Source organism: Notothenia rossii (genome assembly GCF_949606895.1).
Source record: "Notothenia rossii genome assembly, chromosome: 12".
NCBI classification, from domain to species: Eukaryota; Metazoa; Chordata; class Actinopteri; order Perciformes; family Nototheniidae; genus Notothenia; species Notothenia rossii.
In genome coordinates, this window is record NC_136911.1 from 19,023,223 (window position 1) to 19,046,371 (window position 23,149).

General features: G+C 43.4%; 2 protein-coding genes across 6 annotated transcripts in view; one reads left to right on the forward strand and one right to left on the reverse strand.

The window, feature by feature from the left end:
• The window catches only part of LOC307026123 (cadherin-6-like), a 572,233-nt gene extending 562,962 nt beyond the window's left edge, over positions 1-9,271 (forward strand). For all 3 annotated transcript variants that reach the window (XM_079661270.1, XM_079661269.1, XM_079661271.1), the window contains 5 exons: positions 2,011-2,147; positions 3,700-3,821; positions 4,703-4,820; positions 5,035-5,286; positions 6,159-9,271. In XM_079661270.1, coding sequence (XP_079517396.1) covers positions 2,011-2,147; positions 3,700-3,821; positions 4,703-4,820; positions 5,035-5,286; positions 6,159-6,661 — 1,132 coding nt within the window. In that variant the 3' untranslated portion in view covers positions 6,662-9,271. The remainder of the gene's footprint in view (positions 1-2,010; positions 2,148-3,699; positions 3,822-4,702; positions 4,821-5,034; positions 5,287-6,158) is intronic.
• A 1,662-nt stretch (positions 9,272-10,933) lies between these two features.
• Positions 10,934-23,149, reverse strand: part of drosha (drosha ribonuclease III) — an 83,106-nt gene continuing 70,890 nt past the window's right edge. For all 3 annotated transcript variants that reach the window (XM_079661264.1, XM_079661263.1, XM_079661265.1), the window contains exons 29-32: positions 21,883-21,986; positions 19,024-19,116; positions 18,074-18,120; positions 10,934-11,566 (exon numbers count right to left, since the gene is read on the reverse strand). In XM_079661264.1, the coding sequence (XP_079517390.1) occupies positions 11,418-11,566; positions 18,074-18,120; positions 19,024-19,116; positions 21,883-21,986 (393 nt within the window). In that variant the 3' untranslated portion in view covers positions 10,934-11,417. The remainder of the gene's footprint in view (positions 11,567-18,073; positions 18,121-19,023; positions 19,117-21,882; positions 21,987-23,149) is intronic.

The window sequence follows — 23,149 nt, forward strand, 5'->3', positions numbered from 1 at the left end:
CCCACGGCCGACGCACATTTAACGAGGTTAGAGTTACTGCCGGGGCCGGCGAGGTGGTAGGAGAGGAGGATAGGCAGGAGGAGATGAGGAGGGAGGGTTTAGACAAAGACAGTAAAAATAGTTGATGCAGGAGGAGAAGCTGGGGGGAGGGGCTATAGGAGAGAGGGGGGGGAGGAACTGCCGAAAAGGGAGTGCGGTGGTGCATTGAGAGCCCCGGTTCATCGTCGCCCCTTGGGGGTCTCCTCCCTCTTACGCTGGCCCTCCTGATGCCTGCTACTCCATTAATCACACTGATGTATCACAGTAGTCTGGGAAGCAGAGAAAAACAACACGACTGGATAACCTGTTGGCTGTGTGTGTGTGTGTGTGTGTGTGTGTGTGTGTGTGTGTGTGTGTGTGTGTGTGTGTGTGTGTGTGTGTGTGTGTGTGTGTGTGTGTGTGTGTGTGTGTGTGTGTGTGTGTGTGTGTGTGTGTGTGTGTGTGTGTGTGTGTGTGTGTGTGTGTGTGTGTGTGTGTGTGTGTGTGTGTGTGGAGGGGGTTGGCTGCTAACATTTATCTGTCATCAGGACTGTTAGCCCCCTTGACAGTATACCTTATGGTACAGAGTGAACTCACCTCAACCTTCCCTGTAGTTCTAACCAGTGATTCTGTTAGTTTTTAAGAAAGAACTCAAGTTATTAATTGTGCAAATTTCAGTCACTAAAACATTACTTGAAGTCGGTTGTTAAAAAAAATTATACAAATCTCTGGGTAAATATAACTGAGTATACAGGTGGGTAGAGAGACCACATCATCTGTATCTCCACAACCAACAGCAGAGAAACAGAAGGGATGCCATATGTTGTATTTTCTAATCTAATATCGTTTTTGTTGCAGCACACACACAGATACAGCTAAAAACCTTCTTAGCTTCATTTTGATGTACAGGTTGCAGTAGTTAAAAAAGTAAAATCCAACGACCACACCAGGCTTTTGTCCTTTTTATATAGCAATATATTTTCAATTATTTCTAGTAAACAAAACAGCTCGGAGGAAATAACCACATACAGCCAAGAACTACAGGTTTAAGCTCCATTTTGATGTGTAGGCGATTTAAAGACAGAATTCAGCTAGGAATGGATCAGCTGATGGCCCGCTGTGAGCTGACTCGATGGGGGGCCGGGAGCGACTAAAGGAAATAGCGATCCCTCCTTGATAATATGTGCTAAATGAGACGACTAGTTAGTGAATGCTGTTTCAAACAGACTGGATATTTCTCCTCTTGTGGACATGTCATGGGGTGACATTTGCAAAGCTCAGAAGCAACTTATCCTTCTAGAAACCATACCCTGGTAAATCTGAATAAGACCTCTTTACAATATTAATGAAAAAGTCCATTTAAGCCCTGTAGACAATAAGGCCGTTGGATTATCCCGAGTTGTTTCTGTAAAAGGATACAGCTGGTGAGTTTGCGTGTATGTTGAGCAGCTCTCGTTTGTGTGCACTTGTGTGGCAGCAGATGTTTCAGAAGCGTTTATACCCAAAGTTGTGCACGCAAACCTGCAACTAACTGCGTGGTTGGATAACACAAAGCGTAAAGAGAACATTTGTGTTTTTTGTGATATGTTTTAAAGTGACCCTTTAACAGCCTGAGAATGTAGAGAAGCGATGTATTACCTCCTGTAGTTTTTTGTTTTTTTTGGCAGGTGAAACCAATTTTGTTCCTTTGAACAAAGTTCCTTTGAGGACGAACGCTGCCTTGGATTTATGCTAAAACTAATCTTTTTCTTAATGCGTTCTTTTGTGGTATGAATTGCAAAGAAAGGCAATAATGGCAGAGTGCAGACAAGTCCATCATGCTTAGTCAGACTTGTTTTGAGTACCTCCTGCGTGCTCACAAAATGTCAGTTCAACAAAGACTCTTCCGTAAATGTGAGCGTTTTCACTCCGGTTCACACGCTGACAAACTCTAAACTCCACACAGCCTGAGTGCACGGGTTTAAAAGGCGATCTCTGTGTGTTTTTGAGCAGGTACTCTATTGATCGACGCACGGACATGGACAGAATGTTCAACGTCCATGCAGGGAACGGGTCAGTGTTCATCCTCCGGGAGCTGGACAGAGAAGAGAACGCCTGGCACAACATCTCCGTCATCGCCACAGAGTTCAGTAAGTGTAAAAGCTTTCTGTTCACCTGCTTCCTGTCCATAACATTTTATTTTTGGAATTTATATTAGTCCCTAAAAGCACTCAAAAGATGTGAACTCTCAAAACATGGCCTGGGCCTTTTATTTTAAACAATCCTATTCAAGACAGGCTTTTATCTTAATGTTATAAAATATTATAAATGACTTCTATTTTCCGACCCATATAAAGTCCACAGCTCTATGTCCATAAGTAGAACAACAAAGTAACATCATACTCACCAATCTCCTGCTCTTTCTTTTAAAACTAATTAATGATTACTAATTAAATCCACTTGCCTTTTCTTAGTGTTTTAATTAAACAGCGCTTCCTGCAGCTGCACATTAAAGCCCTATATGGTTGGGAAGCCAACCCATTTCCTTCCCTCAATGGAGTAGTAAAGTGTATGTGTGACATTTATGGTCCTGGGGGCCTGTAAGCATCTCAAGACATCCTGAAATGTTTCAATCCACCAGGCATATGTTTCCTATTCTATCTCTAACTGCACAGCGATGAGCACTTATGGTGCGCCTTCAGAAAAACTCTCATCACATCGCTTCCATTCAGCTCTGACCGCCCCGCAGCTGAGTGGTCTCTATATCCATCTCGCTATAAGGCCTCCTGTAGACCTCACCTTAAACAGCTACAACCCAAAAGGAAAACAAATCTGGCAACACATATATATTTTTTTTATTCGCAGAACATCATTTACCTTCCATAACCAAAAAAAAAAAAAAAAAAAAAGTTTTTTTCTTCAGCTCTAGGATAAAAAGCCCCTATTTCTGTCGATATAAAGAGGAATTCTTCATTTTTCTGTACTTCATTTTGGATCCATCAAATGTTTACCTCGCCCCCTATGTATGTGTTTCAGTTTACGATTGATTATTTAAGAGAAAAATCCAACATGGAAAGTGACTTGATAATGCCCTTGAACTGTGGGAGAACTTCTAATGAGTTCCGCTGAGTGTTTTTATTCGTAAAAAGATTGATATGAGAACTACACCCTGCATGTCACATTGGTAAGGACATTTTTACTTGAATCATTTCCTCGCCACTCGGGTGTAACTATGCAAACGAAAAAGGCACATAAACTCAAGGCAGAAGTTTGCTGGGTACGAGATGTTCTTTTTCCGGAGAATGATAAGTGATGTGGACACACTATATTGTGCTGAATGTTTTATGTAAGCTATTATAGTATGTGTTATACAACTTCCTCAAGGCTTTTTACATACTCACTTTTATATTGACTGGCCATTCAGAATTTTAAAACTGGCATTTACAGTTGTCCCTGTTCGGCTCAACACTAAATTAGAAGAATGGGTAGTACCTGTAGAAAAGAATCAAGAGACACCTTTATTCCCTCATAATATAAAGTCAATGGCAGGTCAAACATTACTTGTAAAATATCACAATTATATTCTGTATTACTGTGTGCATGCAAACGGGAAAACATCTACTGTACACTTACACATCTACTATAAAGGTAAAGAAATAATGATTTGTGTACATTAAGAATTCCCACCTGTGTGTTCCCTAGACAACCCTCGCCAGGTCAGCCGTGTGCCCATTTACATCCGGGTGCTGGACGTCAACGACAACGCGCCAACATTCGCCACCAACTACGAGACGTTTGTGTGTGAGAACGCTAAGGCTAATCAGGTACAAAGCAGTCGTCATAGTTTCATCATGACTTCCCCTCAAGGCTTATGAGTCCTCTTCCAGTTCACCGTGTAATTAGTGCATCTCAGAGAGTATCTGTAAAAACTGTCACGTGTGATTTAAGCTAGACGAAGATGGGTGGGATATCTGATACACGAGGAGCCTTTTTTTTTTGTTGCATTAAGCTCACATCTCACGTTGATGAATGCACGTTTCCAAAGAAGGATTAAATAGTCCCATCTGCAGTGGTGAAAATAAGTTCAAAAGGATACGGCTGCATGATAAGCTATTTTCATGTTAAATGTAATACTCACATTCTTATCACCCACTTTTGTTGGGTATTCAACATGCAGCGACACAATCCATATAAACTTTGATACGTCACTGTTTCCAGCTGTGTTCCTTTCACTGATAATTGAGCAATTTAATACTTTGAAAGGGTTTATTCTGCTCCCATACCTGACATTTAAAGGCGGGGTAGGTAAGTTTGAGAAACCGGCTCGAGATACACTCTTTGTTATATTCCATGGAATGCTCTTAACATCCAGATAGCAATGAATATCTGAAGTGCTTTGACAAAAGATACATAGAAAAATGTCATCTGTGGAAGAAGCCGTAGTACTGTAAAAAGCACGACCAATCATCTGAGCCGGCCCGATTAAAATAACTGGATGGCCTACCTGCCTGTCAGCCTTCCATCTGTGCACAAACTTATCTCGTGCCCTCATTGGTCATGTGCGCGTTCGTGTGTGTTGGAGGAGGGGCTCTGGAAGGAAGGGGCAGATTTGTTCCGGTTGTGTATTTTCAAATTCACTCGAGCTGCTTTCTCCAAAATGACATACCCCACCTTTAACGTACGAATCCCCTGTTTCTTATTTCAGAGGATACAAACCGTGAGCGCCACAGATCCTGACGATCCACTCGGAGGACACCGGTTCTTCTTCAGTCTCGCCCAGGAGGCTGCTGGGAAGGCCAACTTCTCTGTCCGTGATAACAAAGGTGACTCACTCTCAGCTGATGCTTCTGGTCTTCACATGCACTTCACTCCTCTGCATAACGCTTCCATAAGGCACTCATAGCTGCACATGATGTGATTTATAGTTTTTCTTTCAAGCACATTCACAGACCAAATTCAATTTTGAGTCGAGTTTATTGAAGTATTCATTTAGGTTATTGATGTCTGCGTAGTAACCGGACATCCTGCTGTTTTCAGACAACACGGCCTGGATCCTAACGCGAAGGAACAGCTACAACAGTCTTCAGATGAGCATCTACCACGTGCCTGTGGTCATTTCCGACGGGGTGTTCCCCATGCAGAGCAGCACCAACACGCTGACCGTCAGAGTGTGCTCCTGCGACCGCGAGGGCAACATGAAGCTGTGCAACGCAGAGGCGCTCACAGCCAGGGCGGGCCTCAGCACGGGAGCCCTAGTGGCCATCTTGCTCTGCGTCATCATTCTGCTCAGTGAGTACACACGCTTGCAAACATTTGAGCTTAAATGTACCCTTGGTGGCTTCACTGAAAATAAGATTTGAGAGTTTCTTTTAAACATGTTTCTACTCTTTTAGTTGAAATATTTACGTAAAACTATTTCGACATGCTATAATATTACTTTTGTCATTTACTGGTGACGATACTGTACCTGGCTTCGACGCACTATAACGTGCCTTATTCCCACATACCATGTTTTTATTTAGAATTTTTTTCGACATACTTATGCAAAAAAAGACATGTATTTTATGTGGGACTAAGGCACGTTATAGTGTGTCAAACCCAGGCGTGGTACAGTATGTTGTTGAAATATGGCTTCTTTTCAACCAGAGCCCTATAAAGAGAGAGTTGCATCAACTGAGACTCAGATGGTTTTGGCAGGCCGAGTGAACGCAACTCTCTCTTTATACGGCTCTGATTTTGACATACTATTCTTTGGCTTAAAAAAACATTCTGCATATTTTTTCACATGAATTGTTTGGCAAACTATGTCCTTTCATAAAATGTTTAATAACAAACTGCACTATCATTTTCTGACATTTAAAACACATACACAGAGATGTTTCTAGCATGCAATTTATTGTGTTTTCTTAAACTGCCTTATTTTTGAAAGTATGCAGCTTTGGCCCTGAGGAGGCAACATACATAATGTATCCTTGTGGTAGCCGAGCCTGTTTTTACAAAGTCAGACAAAGTCCCTGAACATCAGTGAACACTCATGCAACATCAACAATTCCCCCTGGACAGTCACTGGCCTTCAGAACAAGGAGGGGGGGAGCAAAGCAACAACAGCAAAAGTCACCAAAGTCTGAGGCTTGTTCTCTCTTTGTTTGTTGTCCCTGTAGTGATCGTGGTGCTGTTTGCTGCCCTGAGGAGACAGAGGAAGAAGGAGCCTCTGATCATCTCCAAAGAGGATGTCAGAGACAACGTTGTCAGCTACAATGATGAAGGCGGCGGAGAGGAGGACACTCAGGCCTTTGATATCGGCACACTGCGCAACCCAGAGGCCATCGAAGAGAGCAAGCAGCGGAGGGACATTGTCCCCGAGACCTTCTTCCCCCCGGTCCGACGGCCCGTGCTGCCCCCGATCCGGGACCACAACGGGGACGTGAGAGACTTCATCAACCAGAGGCTGCAGGACAACGACAGCGACCCCACGGCGCCGCCCTACGACTCCTTGGCCACCTATGCCTACGAGGGGACCGGCTCCGTGGCCGAGTCCCTCAGCTCCTTGGAGTCAGTGACCACCGAGGGAGACCAGGACTACAACTACCTGAGCGAGTGGGGCCCCCGTTTTAAGAAACTGGCAGACATGTACGGGGGCGACGACAGCGACAGGGATTCCTAACGAGAGCCTGGCACAAAGACAAGGAGAGAGAAATGTCAATGAAACACACATTTGAAACTTTCGGGCAGTTCTGGTGCATGTGTGGCGATAAAAATGGCGAAAAAGGACCATGGAACGAGCACCGTTTGTCCACGTGCCGTCTCAACGCCACCGCTCACCTTTCAGTTGTCCCCGGTGACCAGACGTAGGCTTTGTGTGTCCAGTCAGTGTTAGTTGCGTTTTGCCTGGGTGAAGTGAAAAGAGACTTTGTGTCAAGACATTTTCTGTGTGTAATTGGGTGTACATGACGCCCAAATATATCTATACCAATATTTTCTTTTTCGTTTGTTTTTCAAAGCTGCGTGTGACGGACACTTTCAACAAGCAGTTTTGTAAACCCTACAAATATGCCTATGTATTTTTCAGTGTTTCTGGGACAAAAACATGCTGCATATTGTGAGTTCTATCTTAGCTTGTGTATGTACGGTAATATGATACGATGCGCTGTAAAGTTCTTTTTTTTTTTTTTAAAAGGGATTTCTATTGTCCAAAAGATCCCTTCTTTAAGCGATGGCATCCACAGCTCAGCTTGAGCAGGAAGTGCCACACAATCGTCCTCTCTGAGAATCTAGATACAGATTGGAGGGATTAATTTTCAAATAGTGTTGTGGAACATTGCTGTTGACAAGTGGCTAATAAAGCATACCTGAAGCTGTGGCAAATGTGGAATTTATGGCAACAACATACAAAAACCATCATTTTTGACTATCATCTCCACACAGCTGTAAACAATATGCTGTAAGGTGAGCCAAATACCAAATAGTACCTTGAGCTGAATGTCTTGATTTTTCCAGTTCACCCAACAGGCTGAAAAAATAAATAAAAAACAGTGTTAAATTCTGAGATAAACTGATAACCAATCAAGAAACACCAGTTGGAGGGAAATGCTGGTCTGATTCACTCATGGTGTAAATCTAAAAGTCACATGCGCAGACTGCAACATCCTGTGACCATTAAAACAATTCACTCAATATTATTTTCGTATCTGTGCGTGCGATGAAGAAACACGGCGAGATTTGACTTCATGTACCAAGCTGGAAGAATAATATTTCAATTACAAATTCATACAAAAAAATAAATCATGTGTTTAAATGTAAACTCTGTCCATATGTAAAGCTTTTATACTTCCTTTGAGAAAGTATAAACGGATGAAATTGATCAAAAGAAATGCCTTAAATTATAAAAGTAAAACTACGCAATGAGAAGTGGCCTAAAATGATGATTACCTTTTTGTGGGTGGTCGGATTCTAATAAGTCTAAAAAACAAACCTACAGCATAAAGCAAGGGTTTTTCTGATAAAGGTGTTGTGTGTAGAGGAGGCTCCGCCCACAGTCGAATGTATACAAATGTAACATAGCAGTTTTTGGAGATGTGCCAAAAAGCACCAGTATTTTCCTTTTAAAATGATCATGTTCACCACCCTTCATTACATGTACTGTGTGTAGTGTTGAACATGGAGCTCACCCAGATGATTTCCTGAGGGACGGACAGCCTCTCCTGTCGGGCCCTTACGAGGGGCCCCTGACCTTTGAGCTGGGCGGCTCTCAAACCCAGAGCGGTGTCCTCTGGAGAAGGTCAAACCGTTGTCCTGCAGCGTGAACACAAAACAGTTTAGCATTTAATGTCAAAACAGAACCATTTTTTAATCACTATTACTTCAAGAATTAAACAGTAATTAAATGTATTTCATTACTGGAGGCTTGGAGGGTAAAATAATAAAAGCTATAACAAGCTCTGCCCTCACTTTAGCAAAAGGCCTACATGGGAGGAGGCTGACATTTATCAGACATTGTAATAACAAAACATAATGGTGTAATTTTTCACAGTCTGTACTCCAAAAGAGGCTTTCCAGAGCGGCACATTTAACAATCTAATTGACAGTGGTTGGAAAATTCTTTACGCTCTGCTATTGTATACATGCACTCATTTTTTCGCCCCCTTGTTTTTGTTTATTAGCTTGTTGCTGTGGTTCCCATTATAAGTGGCCATTTCAGACTGTGGCAGTGTTGCTGTGATAAGCATTTAATGGGGTTAGAAACCCTTCACTCTGAGGAATCTGCTTCTCTGCCTCGAGGTACAATACGAGGTCTCAAATGGAAATCAACGTGACAGCAGCACTTCACAAAAGCATTTTTTTCCCTTCACTATTTTCTGTCTCCATACAGGGTGTCAGCATATCGCCATTACAAAGACGTGCTTGTGTTTTCCTATGGAGAGTATAATTGCCTCCAAGCATTGGCGCCATGCTCAGCTAAGATAACGGAAAGTGTTGCACATTTGAACGTACCGCCATTTATGTTCTTTCTTCAAAGTTGCGATGGTGATGTCCTCTTTCTCCAGATGCGGTAGATCTGTGGTTGTTGATGTGTAGACTCGGGCTCACCTCTACAACGGTATACTGTGTTGGTGAAAATGTGATTGAGCAGTGGAGTTTTGTCGATGTAGAAACAGTTTGAGAGGTCGTGGTAGTGTAAGGGCCGTTCATCATTGGCCATTCATCAATCTGCTTTGTAAAACGTGATATTTTGTACTGAATATTTATATGACACGATTAAATATCTTTAAAATCAGCTTCTCTGTTGTCTTTGTGAGGTATTCTTCTGAAAAACATACATGAAATGGACACTTTGAAAGGTTTATGTTCTTATGGTGGAATAACTCTCCTTGTTTTTCTTCTGGTTATGAAGGATAATTTCACTTTTATCTGAATGATGTTAGCGGCCACAGGCAAGCAAGCAATATATTTACCGTCCTCACAAGTTCGTATATATTACCTACAATAAATCAGAGTATAATAATGGCGCATTTCCACTGCAGTGAATAGTAAAAACCATGAATTAATGCTTTGACAAGTCTGCAGACAGACAGCAGGCGAAACACCTTTTAAAATGTGTTTTTTTTTTTATGGAGATCGGCTAAGCTAACGTTGTATATGCGCCGACCTTCCACAAACATAAATAAACCAGCGACTATTCGCCATGACACAGACTGTATTCGCCATGACACAGACTATTCGCCATGACACAGACAGTCTGTAGTTTGTACTTGTCCAACTTTTGTCTAGTTTCTGAACAGATATGAGGAGCTGTGAGCTCTGAGTGCTAACAGCTAACGGCTGATGTTGGTTTTGTGTTTCGCATTGAAGATGACGTCCCGGCTCCGCCTACACTGCGTTACTATAGTTACTGCCCCAGCTACTAAACTGTAATTGAAACGCAGCATAAAGTGAGCCTGGCCTACCAAGGCCGTACTAAGCCGTGCGAGGCCCTGCAGTGGAAATGCGCCTTTAGAGACTGACACGTCAGATGGTAATTCTTATGAAGGCCTGTTAAAGAGCTGGATCCAGAGGCTAGTGAGCTGAGGAAATTGTTAATTAGACAATCTTAATTAAGATCTGTCAGACAACCAATCGGATTTGGAAAGAGGTTTAAAAAGAAAGGGGGGAGAAAAAAAAATCTGATTTTGATTATTAGTGGATGAGTGACAGATGCAGGACAGATGGTTGTCGAGGAAACATGTTGCTTAGGTACTAGCCCCAGCTCATCAGCCATTACTCTTCCTGCCTGTTGGCGTCAGCTGATGGAGGAGTTACAGTTACAGTTACAGTTGTCATGCAGAATGTTGATTATTCTCTCAGAGCTAGCTAAAAACATGGGACTGGGGGGAGAGATCTTCAGTTTGCCATCAAGTTCCAGCTCTTCCGTGTTTCATTGTGTTCGACTCCGTGCTCCAGAAGCTTCCTTAAAAATGGGGTCAATGTACTGATTGAACACATAGGGTGTTTCTCAATGTCGAGGAAAGCTGCTCCAGAGCCACTAATTCAAGGATGCTACGTCAACGAGTCCCGCCGAAGGACCGTTACAATGTCCAGGAAGCTTGGAATTCTACCGAGGCCGGCGTCCTTCGTTGCGGGAAATTTCGAGGCTGCACATGTGTATCGTCCGCGGTCTTAAAATCCCTATAATGCTTTGCGCACGGACCAATTTTCCAAATCTTTGGCGGAAATCGCGCTCCATTGAAGGCGGGGCCTCGCATATGACGCACACCTGCTAGCCTGTTCCACCATTCTTCGTTTTCCGAGGCTAGGAAGGATTCTTGCCTCGCTTCTGAAGGACCTGACTCGGAGGGACCAAGTCCTACCAAGGAAGCGTCCTTGACATTGAGAAACACACAGACTGAACCCTTTTTCTGTTGGGCCTCTAAGCAAGCGGATAAAAAAAAAGAAGCAAACAGACTATCTGAAACTTTATTTACAATATGTCATGGTTTATTTAGCATTACATACTTTATTTAAAAACGTCTCAGCTTTTTGTCTCCATTTGTTAGTAACATTGTGAGCCTCTCAACAAAGTAATCTCAATATTTAAAGGTGACACACATGAACATAAGACAACATAAGGCCACCTTTCACAGTGCTACAGTACTAAACGGCATACAACAGGAAAGGGTCCTGCTTCATTTCTAATGCCGTTTGCCTTCTGTTCCACTTTAAGAGAATCCTGGACGAGTTCCTCCTAAATCTCCAGGTTAGGAGTCGAAGGAACTCCTCACCTGAGTCCCATCGGTGTTGGTGGAGAACTTAGGAAACAGTCCATCATCATTACCAAACTATCAAGGCTGCCTTTTGCCAGCTCTTGCCTGGACGGCAGCCACATCTGCACTCAGAGCTCCTTAATGTGGACGCCGCTCCTGATTGGCTCTCAGAACAAGATGCTGTCACTTCCTGCTCTCCTCCGGCTCGTCGCTCTCCTTCTCCTTCTCCTTCTCCTTCTCCTGCCGATCCCGCTCTCGTCTCATCTCTTTCAGCTCCTGTCTGTATTTCCGCTCGATGAAGCGCTTCTGATGAGCCATCTGTGGGAAGTTATCTGGAGCAGGAGAGGCAGAGCGGGAAACAGAGAGGAGTCGTCCAAGGAGAACAGATAGAGAGGGGGAGAGAGAGGGGCGAGAAGAGACAAGGTCAGTCCGACAGTTTAGGCTCAGATTGCACACACAATAGTTTTTCCATAAGCGAGTGTCATGTTGTCACTGTGGCCAAATGAGCCAAAATGTTGCCGGCAGTATTGCGGTTAAATTGCCCTCATGTTGTGATTTCATTAATAATGATAATGTAACAAGAAATTAGACAAGCCTTGTTTGGTTTCAGCACAATGACTGGGAGATCTGATAACATAATTACAAGTGAACATTTCTAAATGAGATCTGTAATAAGATGGTGTAGGGTGGCAGCAGAGCAAATAATACACACACGCTGATGGGGTGTTAACCTATAGGCAGACACTAATAACTTATTCCTACAGTTAGATCACAGATTATTTATAAATGTTTGAATGGTTTCATGACTTGAAACTAATATAAAACTCCTGAATGCCAGAATTCTATTAATAAAAAAAACGTAATGTGGCAAATCGTTTCTAAAGAGAAGTTTCCTTTAGGGTTTTCTGCCTAACGCCAATATGGCTGAAGTAAAACTATCCCAATCTGGGCCAATACGGGGGAGGGGGTCGGTGTTGAGGGGGGGGGAATGAGACAGGATAGGACTGCTGTCGGTAAAGGAAGGCTGTCGGTTTTCAAGTCAAAGATGCAGTTTCACTACCTCAACTCTCAATCCAGACATACTTGAGATATTAATCACATGTTTGCCAAAAGATAGCTTTCAAGAAAAAGTGATCGTCTGGTGTAAACATTTTAGGAAATAGTGAAAATTAAGAATTCAAAAATCCAATCTGACTTTCTTCAATCGACTGTGTAATATATAAAATAGTGAAACATCACAAGTTCTGAGGGTCCAAGAGAACATCTTTAAACATCTAAACCCCAATACATTACAATGTTAGAATGGAGAAGAGCAGTTATCTAGGAGAATTTCACTTCCCCTGGAGGAACATATAACATATAACCTTTTGGAGGTACCTGGGTTTAACAGAAAAGCTTTATTTCCCCAGCTCTGACAGAGTTCACCCCACTGACCTGTTTGGGATTCTGTTATTCAGAGCCGAGGTAATTTTCCGTTTAGTGTTTATTACCGTGTCTCTCCAGCGCACACTTCAATTTAAAACAGCACGCCTGACAGAGACCCGGTGGTTTGTGTCAACTCGCTGAGTCACAAATTTGACTGTGCACTTTTTCCGGTCACTGACCATGACCGTGCAGACCTAAACAAATTAAAATCCGTCTTTCAATACTTTTGCCTCCCACAGAAGTTTTAAAGTCGATCCGTGATGGAAAATGGAGAGGACCCACAAGGATTCTCATTCTGGCCTTTCTGTGACGGCTTTATAAAAACACACTGTGTACTTCGGAAGGGGTTTCAACAGCTGTAGCTTGCTACGTTTAGTTTGAAGTCAGACGGGAGGTAATGAGAGTAGTTAGACACAACAAATGGAGCTCTTTTTATACACCAGATTAGAAAAAAACATTAGTAACTGATCATTATTTGATGCAAATTCTGACAAATGCCTATCCCTTTTTATAAAAAACATTCCCTCGTATAGATTTAAACATCCTTAAAGCTGAGTCAGCACTGAGTCATCCAAGGTCCTGCAGTACAGAGCCAGAACAACAGAAAACGTGTCGCAGTCTAAATACTGTAGATAGTGTATATTACCCTCCGATAAATGGGCAAATTTAATTAGGACTATTGTCCAGACAGTGGACTCACGGCTGATAATATGGCGCCTTAGGGTTTGAGCCGACTATTATACGATCTGGTGTGGATATTGTTTTCCCGGAAACGGCTGCTGAAGCCCCATAACCACGGTCGGAGGAGCACACCACAGAAGTAACAGCGCTTCCCCCACGTTGGAGCGACACATTATCCATCTGGATTCTGATGAGTTGGTGTACCACTCCAATGGGTTATTTATAAACTGCCTCATCTAATGTCCAATTAAGAGCAAATTTAGAACTTCTTTCTGGGTGTTTCCGGGGGTTAAATGACAGAGATGTGAGAATTCATTAATCACTCAAGTCATTAATCAAGTTAGAAATGCACTTTGCTAGCGTCATTTCAAAACAATGGACATATGAGTAAAGCCTCACATTTCAAAGGACCTTTGAAATGGGATTCACGTGGAGGGCTTTTATTATAAACTCATAATGTCTGGAAATAGCTGTTGTTAACAATGCCGTTTCAAAAAATGTGAACTAATATATACTTTATCTGCTGCTTACGTTTACATTGTGACTGATGTGAACAAGTTGTTTTGGGGAAAACAATTATATAACAATTTAAAATAAACAATAAGTACAAATATAACAGACTTGTAACTCACAAAAATATACACAATACATTGTGTGTACATACATCCCTCCCCTGAGACCTCCGTGAGTCTGATTCCCGCACCCTGTTCCAGTCCCGTCTCAAAACCCACCTCTTCAACTCTGCTTATCCTTAAACCCGCCCCTCCCCCCTCTGAACCAACATCCTCCTGACTGCTTTTCTGTTTTTGTTTTTGTTTGTGTTTTTGTTCTTGTTTTGTTCGTCGACCTTCCTCGTAATGTAAAGCATCTTTGGGTCTAGAAAAGCGCTATATAAATCCCATTTATTATTATTGTATTCCCTTTGTTGTTTGGACACAACACACGATTTGAAGAAGTCACCTTGAGTAGTAACTAAAACACTTTCATTCACTTCTTGGAATGAATGGATTTGGCCTCAGAGCAACACATTCTTCCGCTGGTTGGTAGAAGAATTGGCTGTAGACTAAAGGCCGTGTAGTATTTGAGTTGTTTGACGTTCCTTTAATCAGAATCCAAACATTTGATAGAAAATGAAATGCTGGAATTCACATAATGTTTGACTCGTGAAAAGAAGAGGAAGATGTATTTTTCCTCCTGCTACTCTAACTTCTCATTATGGCGACTAAAAGGAATAATGCAAGATAACGGCAGATCCTATTAAAAAAAAGACAGGTCGAATAAAAAAAAAAAAAAGAAGAAGAATCCTCAAGAAAGAATGCGCGAGAATCGAAAAAAATATTCCAAGGGAAATGTGTCTCACACACATGGCTGGATACACACAGACACACCATTTCTATATGCTTTTGGCGGGTAAGAACACTTGGTAAGCCTTGGAGAGGAAACTACATATTGCAGTTAAAATATGGAAATCACCAGCGTTTTTCCCTACAGTAGGAGATGACTTTAGAATAACCCACTCGAGAGGCTTTGGCCATTTACATTACATGCGGCACAAGAACAGGCGTCAAAGAATAAATGTTGTTGGAGAATACACAAGGCTTTTCATTTCGGTCTGCGTTGGGCTACTGAGGATTCTTCTGGAGACCCTTTGAGGAACGCTCTGCATACCGATCTTTGGTTGAGGCGTTCGCGCACTTAACCGGGCTCAGGTCTTTTGTTTATGGACAATGCGGTAATTCCTCTCAAGGACGGAGGTTGAGATTCAGGGTGTAGTTGCTGTTGGCCTCGGCAACAACGCGGCCTTGTTGTGCCAGCCGACAGCGCTCACACGGCAGCTGGATGAGGAGGGATCAGCTCCCCACAAGAACATACGGTGTCCTTTCACTCGGGCATTCACTATTCAGCCTCGCTCGGGCTGTGAGACGAGTCCACCTAAAGCGAGCCCATAGAGCACCTGTATGGCGGCGTTGATGAAGGGATTTTCCCCGCCATGCCAAAGGCCAAATAAAGGCCCCAAGCCATTGAAAATAGATCCTGCATACTGTATGCTACTTTGCCTCTATCCATCCAATGCTTTTCATCTGGAGATTAAGGGGTTTAGAGAAAGCTGAAGAGGAAAAAAGTAGTCCCCTTCCAGCTACTGTATGAGCCACATCGAGGCTCCTTCTCTTATTCAACAGATATTGTATTGTTTGCGAAACAAGCAGCTGCGAGGAAGCTAAGAGAACTAGGAAGGGGAGGGGGCTGTGTCTTGGAGAGAGACTTTCAAAACAGACACAGTGCTATCTGTAAGGATGCATGATAAATGGTTAAGCCCTCTCCATGTATATTTGATGCAGCCTTAGACCTAAAGGTGCGTGGAGCCTCAGGGTTTGAGAGCTCTGCACAGCCTTCCTCTCGCTCAGAACCCCGGCTGCTCTCAGCTCAATTTGTTTCCACTCATCTTCCTCCCAGTCCAGGAGTTGGTTAACATTTCATTCTGCCTTGACGGATACAGGCAGGAGACTGTCAGAAACGTGGGCCATCATACAGTGTCATGTGGATCAGCCGAGCCACCAGCGGTTCGGATACAGACGGCACACACACCAAATATTGGGCCCCGGCTCTCTGTAATGAGCTCTGAGCTGTCTGACTGAACACGGCCATGTCTTTCACCGCCGGGTTTCTGTCTGCCAGGGAAAAAGCTCTGCAGCAGAAAAACCAAACAAAAAATCCAGCTCAAAGCGCTCCTGATACTCGAGGAGTATGTTTTAAATAAAACATGGAAATGAATCCTGACGTGTTGCGGGGAGGTGAGTTCGATCCGAGTGTAACACAAGGTAGGGCTGTTGTACACGAGGAGTAATGGTTCAGACGGTGCTGCAGCGAGGGCCAACAAGACAATCAATGACGAATTACATGACACCAGGGCTAATGTCCTTGATTAGTCTTGCTATGGGAACAAATGAAGCGAGGCCCTTGACGATCACATGAGAGACAATGGGCTCCGAAAGGAGGGGACGCCGTCTATCTCTATAGAAATGTGTTAAGCAAAACCAAACTTCATCCATCTGTTTATAGTGTCTTCATATTGTGCATTTCACATTATATTCTATTTCTTGCACCCTTAATGTAAATAATATCCTACTTTTTAATTTGAGCTTTAATTTTGATAGTATCAAAAACGTGTTTATATTTAGAAGGGAGTCTATCTGCATTTTTTACTTGGTAATTAATTAAAAATACCAAATCGTTTCCAGGCTCACCTCAGGAACTTAGTGAGAGTACTTTTAGCTGAGGGGTGACTGAAAAATTGGCAGCTTTAAATTAAGCAACAATACAAAGTCAAACAAAGCCCTAAAACTATATTGCCCCTGAAGGAAAGAAGACATGAAGAGATGATTTTAAATGAACTGACCTTTTACAAGGCATTGCTAATCTATTCACATGAAACAGCAATTTATGAGGGGGGAAATGTTCATTTACTAGCAATGAGCATCTATCAATCATGGTGACAGAGGTGTACACTGGGGAGAGGAAATGGGACGAATTAAGGGAAGGGAGGAAGACACAGGAGAGAGAGTGTGTGCACTGAACTACGCCCCCTGATAAGGAGGGAGGGAGAGCCGAATGCAGAGGGAGGCTGAGGGAACGGCTTTAAATAATACCAGCATAACGTTAATGTTTCATAAAAAGCTAAAGCTTGGGCGCACAAACAGTATCAATCACAAATGGCTGGAGGACTCATTTGGGAGCCAAATGAAATCACAGTTTCACCCCCCTGCCCTTTGCGAGTTGTGCAGGCCTGTTCCAACAAAGCCATTTGTGCTCAACTCTATCTAATTAGTTGAGTAAAGAACAAATTGTACATTTGATTAATGTGCGGGTCACAGCGATAGCAGGCAAGACCAGGCCAAAAACTGCACTCAAACACATCCCGACTCTTTACCCACTAATGTATTGTCTGATGTTTTGCATTCACATCCATATGCATAGAGAATAAGCGGAATGGGAGATGATAGGACCGGCTCGTGGATGAGTGTCTGAGAGCCCTGTAATTGTATTTTTTTTCCTTGGCAAAGAACGAGACATTGTAAATGCCTAAAAAAAAAACACACACTATTTTCCTTAAGTGGCGACTGATGACAAGATGAAAAACAGCCAAGGAGTGAAGCAGCACGTAGGGACGCATGAGCCGCACTCCTTCAAATGTGAAGAGGCGCTGAGCACAATAGAGTCGCTTAGAGTATAATGCTCTGCTCTCATGGACTTTAAAGGACTCAAAAACACAACCAAAAAACAGGAACTCTGCGCGGCCCTCGACAGTAACTTCCTGCCGTCTCTTGGGATGATGGACATGGTTGAGGACGCTTAGCCTCCCCCGGCCTTGTTTTATTGGTTCTCTGTCTCTGGCTGGGCCCCATGGCTGTGCTCTGGGCTAGCACTTCAAACCGCCTAATGTCCTATATGTCGCCGCCAACCGGCTGGTCAGACCACAGCGCTCTGCCAGCCATCTTGCATACTCTACGGCCAATGCTAATATACAACACTGTGGCAACGCATGTGAAAGGCTTAAAGTGTGTGTGTGTGTGTGTGTGTGTGTGTGTGTGTGTGTGTGTGTGTGTGTGTGTGTGTGTGTGTGTGTGCGTGTGTGTGTGCGTGTGTGTGTGTGTGCGTGTGTGTGTGTGTGTGTGTGTGTGCGTGTGTGTGTGTGTGTGTGTGTGTGGAGGGCTTCATGTTGCCAAACAACTCACATTTTTCGAGCGCATCCATCGCAGCTCCCATTTCCGCCTGTTGGATGCTAGATTCGAAATATTTTTAAAAAGGAGAGAGAGGGAGAAAGAGAAAAGGTCTTTAGCATAATCAAAATGTCACCTTAAAAAAATAAAAATGCAGTCAAAAAAACAGGCCCAATATTGAGAGGATTATCAGAAGTGCTTTATGGATGTGTTGAAAGAGCCCTTCAGACTAACAATTGCAGGTAACAGTGCACACATTTGAGAAAGGTAAGCCTATTGGCGCTGGGCACTGTTTACGTCCCTGGTATATTTCATGTGTGCCTGATCATAGCCCGGCAGCGGAGGTGGCTGCGAGCTTACCTCATGTAAATACAAAAACAGTAAGCTGTCAGAGATCCTATGGAAGGGACAAAGTTATCGCCAGCTTAGAGCAAGATAGAGCGCTTTCAAGTAGGGGGGCTGTGGAGGGGGAATGTGAGTGTGGGTGAAAGATGTTTGATGGATTTACGTTTCATTTCTCGCAGGCTCAGCTGCAGCTTTATTGCCAACCCTTTAACCCTGAAAAGGCGTTTGCACAGAGATTCACTTTCTTTACTTTACAAAAGCGGGAATGTGTGAGCGCACACAAAAGGTGTGCAGTCAGACACAAAAACACATAAATGTCCCGCTGCGAACACAACATCCCAGGTAGAGCAGAAAGCAGCCCCAGATACACTGTCGCCTGGTGACAGATTCTCGTTCTGCACAGAGTGATATTTCCAGAACACAATTGACGTCAAATCAATAATGAATCGATTCATTTTCATTCTGCATAATGTCTCTCTCGATAGAAGAGGCCAACAAGAGCTTAATTGCCATAATAAACACCATCAATAAAGCGCAGCCATTATTCTCGAGGCCATTAGCGGTGCATTGAGAAGTGCAGCTCCTTGTCCTGTCTGATCATATTGTACCGTCTCACTCACCTTGGGCCTTTGCCACAGCCGATTCGCTCCCCTTTGAAATACACAGCCACGGTGTAGGTGCGGGCGTGAGAGGGCCCCACTGTCTGCAGGGTCCTGTGAATTCAAACAGAGAAATATGAGATGACAAGGAGGAGGGTAGAGTTGAGGAATAATAATAATACCCAGGAGAAAGGCACAAGGACACTGAGGGACTTTGTCCTTCGGAGAAATAACGAGAAAAAGGGAGGTGAGGGAAATAAAGTTTTCAATTGGAACAAATATAATTCATCTCAAGCGGAGGAGGGGAGCAGAGCGTTGATCCCGTAGCGTGTTTTAAAAAGCGCGTAGAAGCCATTTGAGGGAACTATAAACAACTTATCCCCACAACCATCCTCTTCAGATACCACGCTCTGTGCTGGTAAAATAAAAACAGAGATGTTGGGAGAGGAGTTGAAATGAAAGAACGACAATAGTCTTTGAGGGACCCACGAGTCTTTGGTGCGCTAGAAGGGTAAACAATGAAGAAGCTTAAGTGGGACTAAGAAAGCTGCGGGAACAGAATATCACCGAGTGATCCACCTCATTTAGGAGAAGGGGGGGGGGGGGGGGGGGGGAGAAAAAGAAAGCTGTCAATGTTGTTACATTCCTGCAGGGACACAAGTACAAGACACCAGACAAAACTTGGGAGATGTTTGAAATGTTAACATTAGCATAAACATCTCAGGCCCAAGCTGTGAGTCACCTAAATTATTCACAGACAATTTACTTATTTCAGGAGAGCGATCCATATTTAATGCAATGTGGTCACTTATGACACTTTATCAATAATGCAGCCCCCTTTCTCACTTACAAATGAAGAAGCACAGAGGATGTGTGCAGCAAATAAGACTTTTATAGGCAACGTTTTAGCCAAGTCTCAACAGGGAGAACGTGTCACTCGGAATTATCGGCCTGCTAAAATAACAGAAAAAAGGAAACAGTGTGAGCGGAGGTTGTCTACTTCAAGGCTGCACACAGATGGAAGTGTGCGAGGGGAAGGAACGGCCCCGTAGAGAGGGCCCGAACGAGCTTTAGCGCGCACTAAAAGCAGCTACTTACTGACTCAGGCCTTTCCCTGCACAATGTGAAAGACTGTGTGTGTGTGTGTGTGTGTGTGTGTGTGTTTGTGTGTGTGTGTGTGTGTGTTCCCTGGTGTGTGCTGGCAGCCGTGATGTACAGTAGAGTGATGGTGCCGGGGTTGAGGTGCGAATCTGTCATCGGCCAGACACATTCACCAGGGAACCTTTAGCAGGGGGCTCGGTGCATTAACTCCCCCCCCCCCTCTCTGTGTCCTTTCCTGCCCTCCCTCGGTCATTTAGTCTCTTTCGCTGTGACTCACACTCTTGTCTCACCCCTCTGTTTCTCTACTCTTCACACTTGTAAACAAATTCAAGCGGACCCTTAAGGACGGTCTGTCTTGACTTGGCGCCAACGACCGCGTCAGGAAACCGAGGGGTCTATGATTCAGGATTATTGACCAGCCGGTCATCTCATGAGGTTGCCCAAGATCATCGGCTGTGTATTCCTCCGACAGGCTGTACAAAAAAAGACTTTAATTCTTGGGGGATAGCTTAAAGGGGCCTTATTATGTTGTTGGGCTTCTTCCTTTTCTTTTGGTGAGTTATGTAGGTTTCTGTGAATGGTGTGCAAAGATTAAAATCCAAAAGTTTCCCTCCAGCAATTCTACATCTGTTGGGCAGATAGAGAGACCGATAAAAAGAGGATGGCTTAAAGGAGATTTCAAATAAATACTAGGAAGAGACAAAGAGGGAAGTGAATGAATGCTGGACTGTGGAGTTCATTGTAAATAAAACTGCTCCGACTCTAACTTCCCTTGTGCGTACCGCTGACCTCTTTTTTCCCTCTCAGAGAAAACACTGTTTGTCAGTTTCCATGGTGACAAACACGCTGCTTCATGGCAGCTCTCAAAAGCATTCTGTCAAATGACACTTGCTCCTTGACCTTTTGTCAAATAAGAGGTCTCTTTGGGGGTGTTTATATATCACAACAACAGAGACCTTTACACAGCTATTCACAATGTTCAGGGACGAAGAGCACGCGCCGGTAAATTATGTTTGTGCCATTTCATCTCTCCCAATGTGTATTTTGGTCCGTGTGATGCCTGACTGAATACATCTCAAATGTGGACTAGGTCACAATGGAGAGAGGGACAATATATGTTTTTATTTTTCATGTGCAGTATACACGTGCACGAGTTTAGGTTATCTCAGGGCATTGAAATCAGCTTTTTCAGTTAGTTAGAAAATATGTAATACATTGTATAATAAATCATTTTGTAGTGGACTCAACCTACGTGCCTTTTCTGTCGTGTTAACACATACACAGTTTAACAGCGTCAGTTTGTTACTATGGAAACAGTAAATGTTTCCAACGGTTTTTGGTTTCTATGGGTGTATCAGATGCTTGCGATGATTGAAAGACGCATGAGTGAAAATTACAAGTTGAGAGTTAGAATTAGCAGAGAAGCAGAAATAAGTTTGCAATAGCAATTTTCAAATGGATAGAAATAGAAAAGATAGAAATAACATAAAAAGGTGAGATTATGATCAAGAAGTAATGGATACATACGGGGAACAATTGCTCAAATCACTTAAAGTAATGGACTTACAATTGTTGGTTAGGGTATTGGATACACGGTTAGCTAAAAGTAAAGGCCAGGTGTTTTTTATTGAGCTGCAAAGTCACCCTTATATTACATGGAACATATACAACCCTTAACCTAGGGGACACAAAATGTTACTCTTGGGGAGAAAATGATTGTTTAACTTTCTATAATTTAACACCAGAGCTAGCTTCAAAACGCCTGCAGTGTTTTCTTACTTGTACAGAGGGATGTCGGGCTCCTTGCCCTCTGTCCTCAGGGTCAAACAGCACTGCTGCAGCTGGGACTTTGGGTCATTCCAGTCCTGGTTGAGAATAAATTCCTACGACACACAAACCATAAAAAAAAAAACCACATGTAATAAAACCACTCCTTTCAACGAATCAGAGAAATCTTTCCTCAGCTCTTTCCCGCCGCCGCTCATGCTTTTATTTCATTCTTGCCATGACCCCTCTTCCACCATTTCCCCCCTCGTCTTTAGCACTCACTTATTTGCTCGCTCCCTGACTGGCTCTCCATCTGTGTCTTTACGGTGAGTACAAATCACAGGCTACTTAAGACAAAAGCCAATCCCCGGCCAGATATAAGGAGCGTCTGGGAGTGTCCCAGGTGTGCAGCCCTGATACATTTCTCTTATCCAAGGGGGACTTCTAAAAGCCCTTCCATTAACAGGGAGGCAGCCTTGTCATAAAAAGGCAGACTTTGAATCCAAAACTGTCTGCTCCTATTAATTTTCGACAAAGAGTGCTTCTGCTTCTGTTGCTCGCACTCTCCTACTCTGGCTTTACTGCCGCCCCCCCCCCCCCGCAACTCCTCCATCCCTACCTTTTGCGATTTTACTTCCCTTTCTCTCCTCCCCACATCCCCTCTCTCTGGGGGGCCTCTACACCCCTTTAGCCTAAAGCCGAGAAATTTGGCTTCTTTCAAAAGAGCAGCTATAAGCTACGCTGTGTTTTTTTTTTTAGCACTGTATTTCGTGAGGGAAAAAAAAGGGGAACATAAGGGAAGCAGCGTTTATGTCCCTGGTTTTGCTTTCTCTATTCCTGTCCAAATTGGATGAAGCAGCACAGTTTGTAACACTGTGGTTTCCAGCGGGCTGTGTTCGGGGACTCGCTGGCTGTTTCACAACTTTCTCTTGGAAGTGGAAATGAGGTGCTCTCTTGCAGCGACCATGACGCAAAGCTCAGCTCCTCCAGAGCCGGGGATTCTCCCTGGAGAGGCTCACCAAGACAGCAATTAGCATGGCGCATCAGAGCGCTGCAGCAGCTTCACAAGGAGAGGTCCGCGCTCTGTGGGTGCTCAGACAGGAGCCTGTGTGTAGGCCCGTTTAGGTATGAGCAGTGTGTAGTGTATTAAAGTACATTTACTCAAGTATTGTACTTCTCTTGAGTATTTTTATTTTATGCTACTATAATTTTGAAGACAATATTGTACTTCTTACTCCACTACATTTATTTGAAAAAATGTGTTGGTAGTTACTTTCAG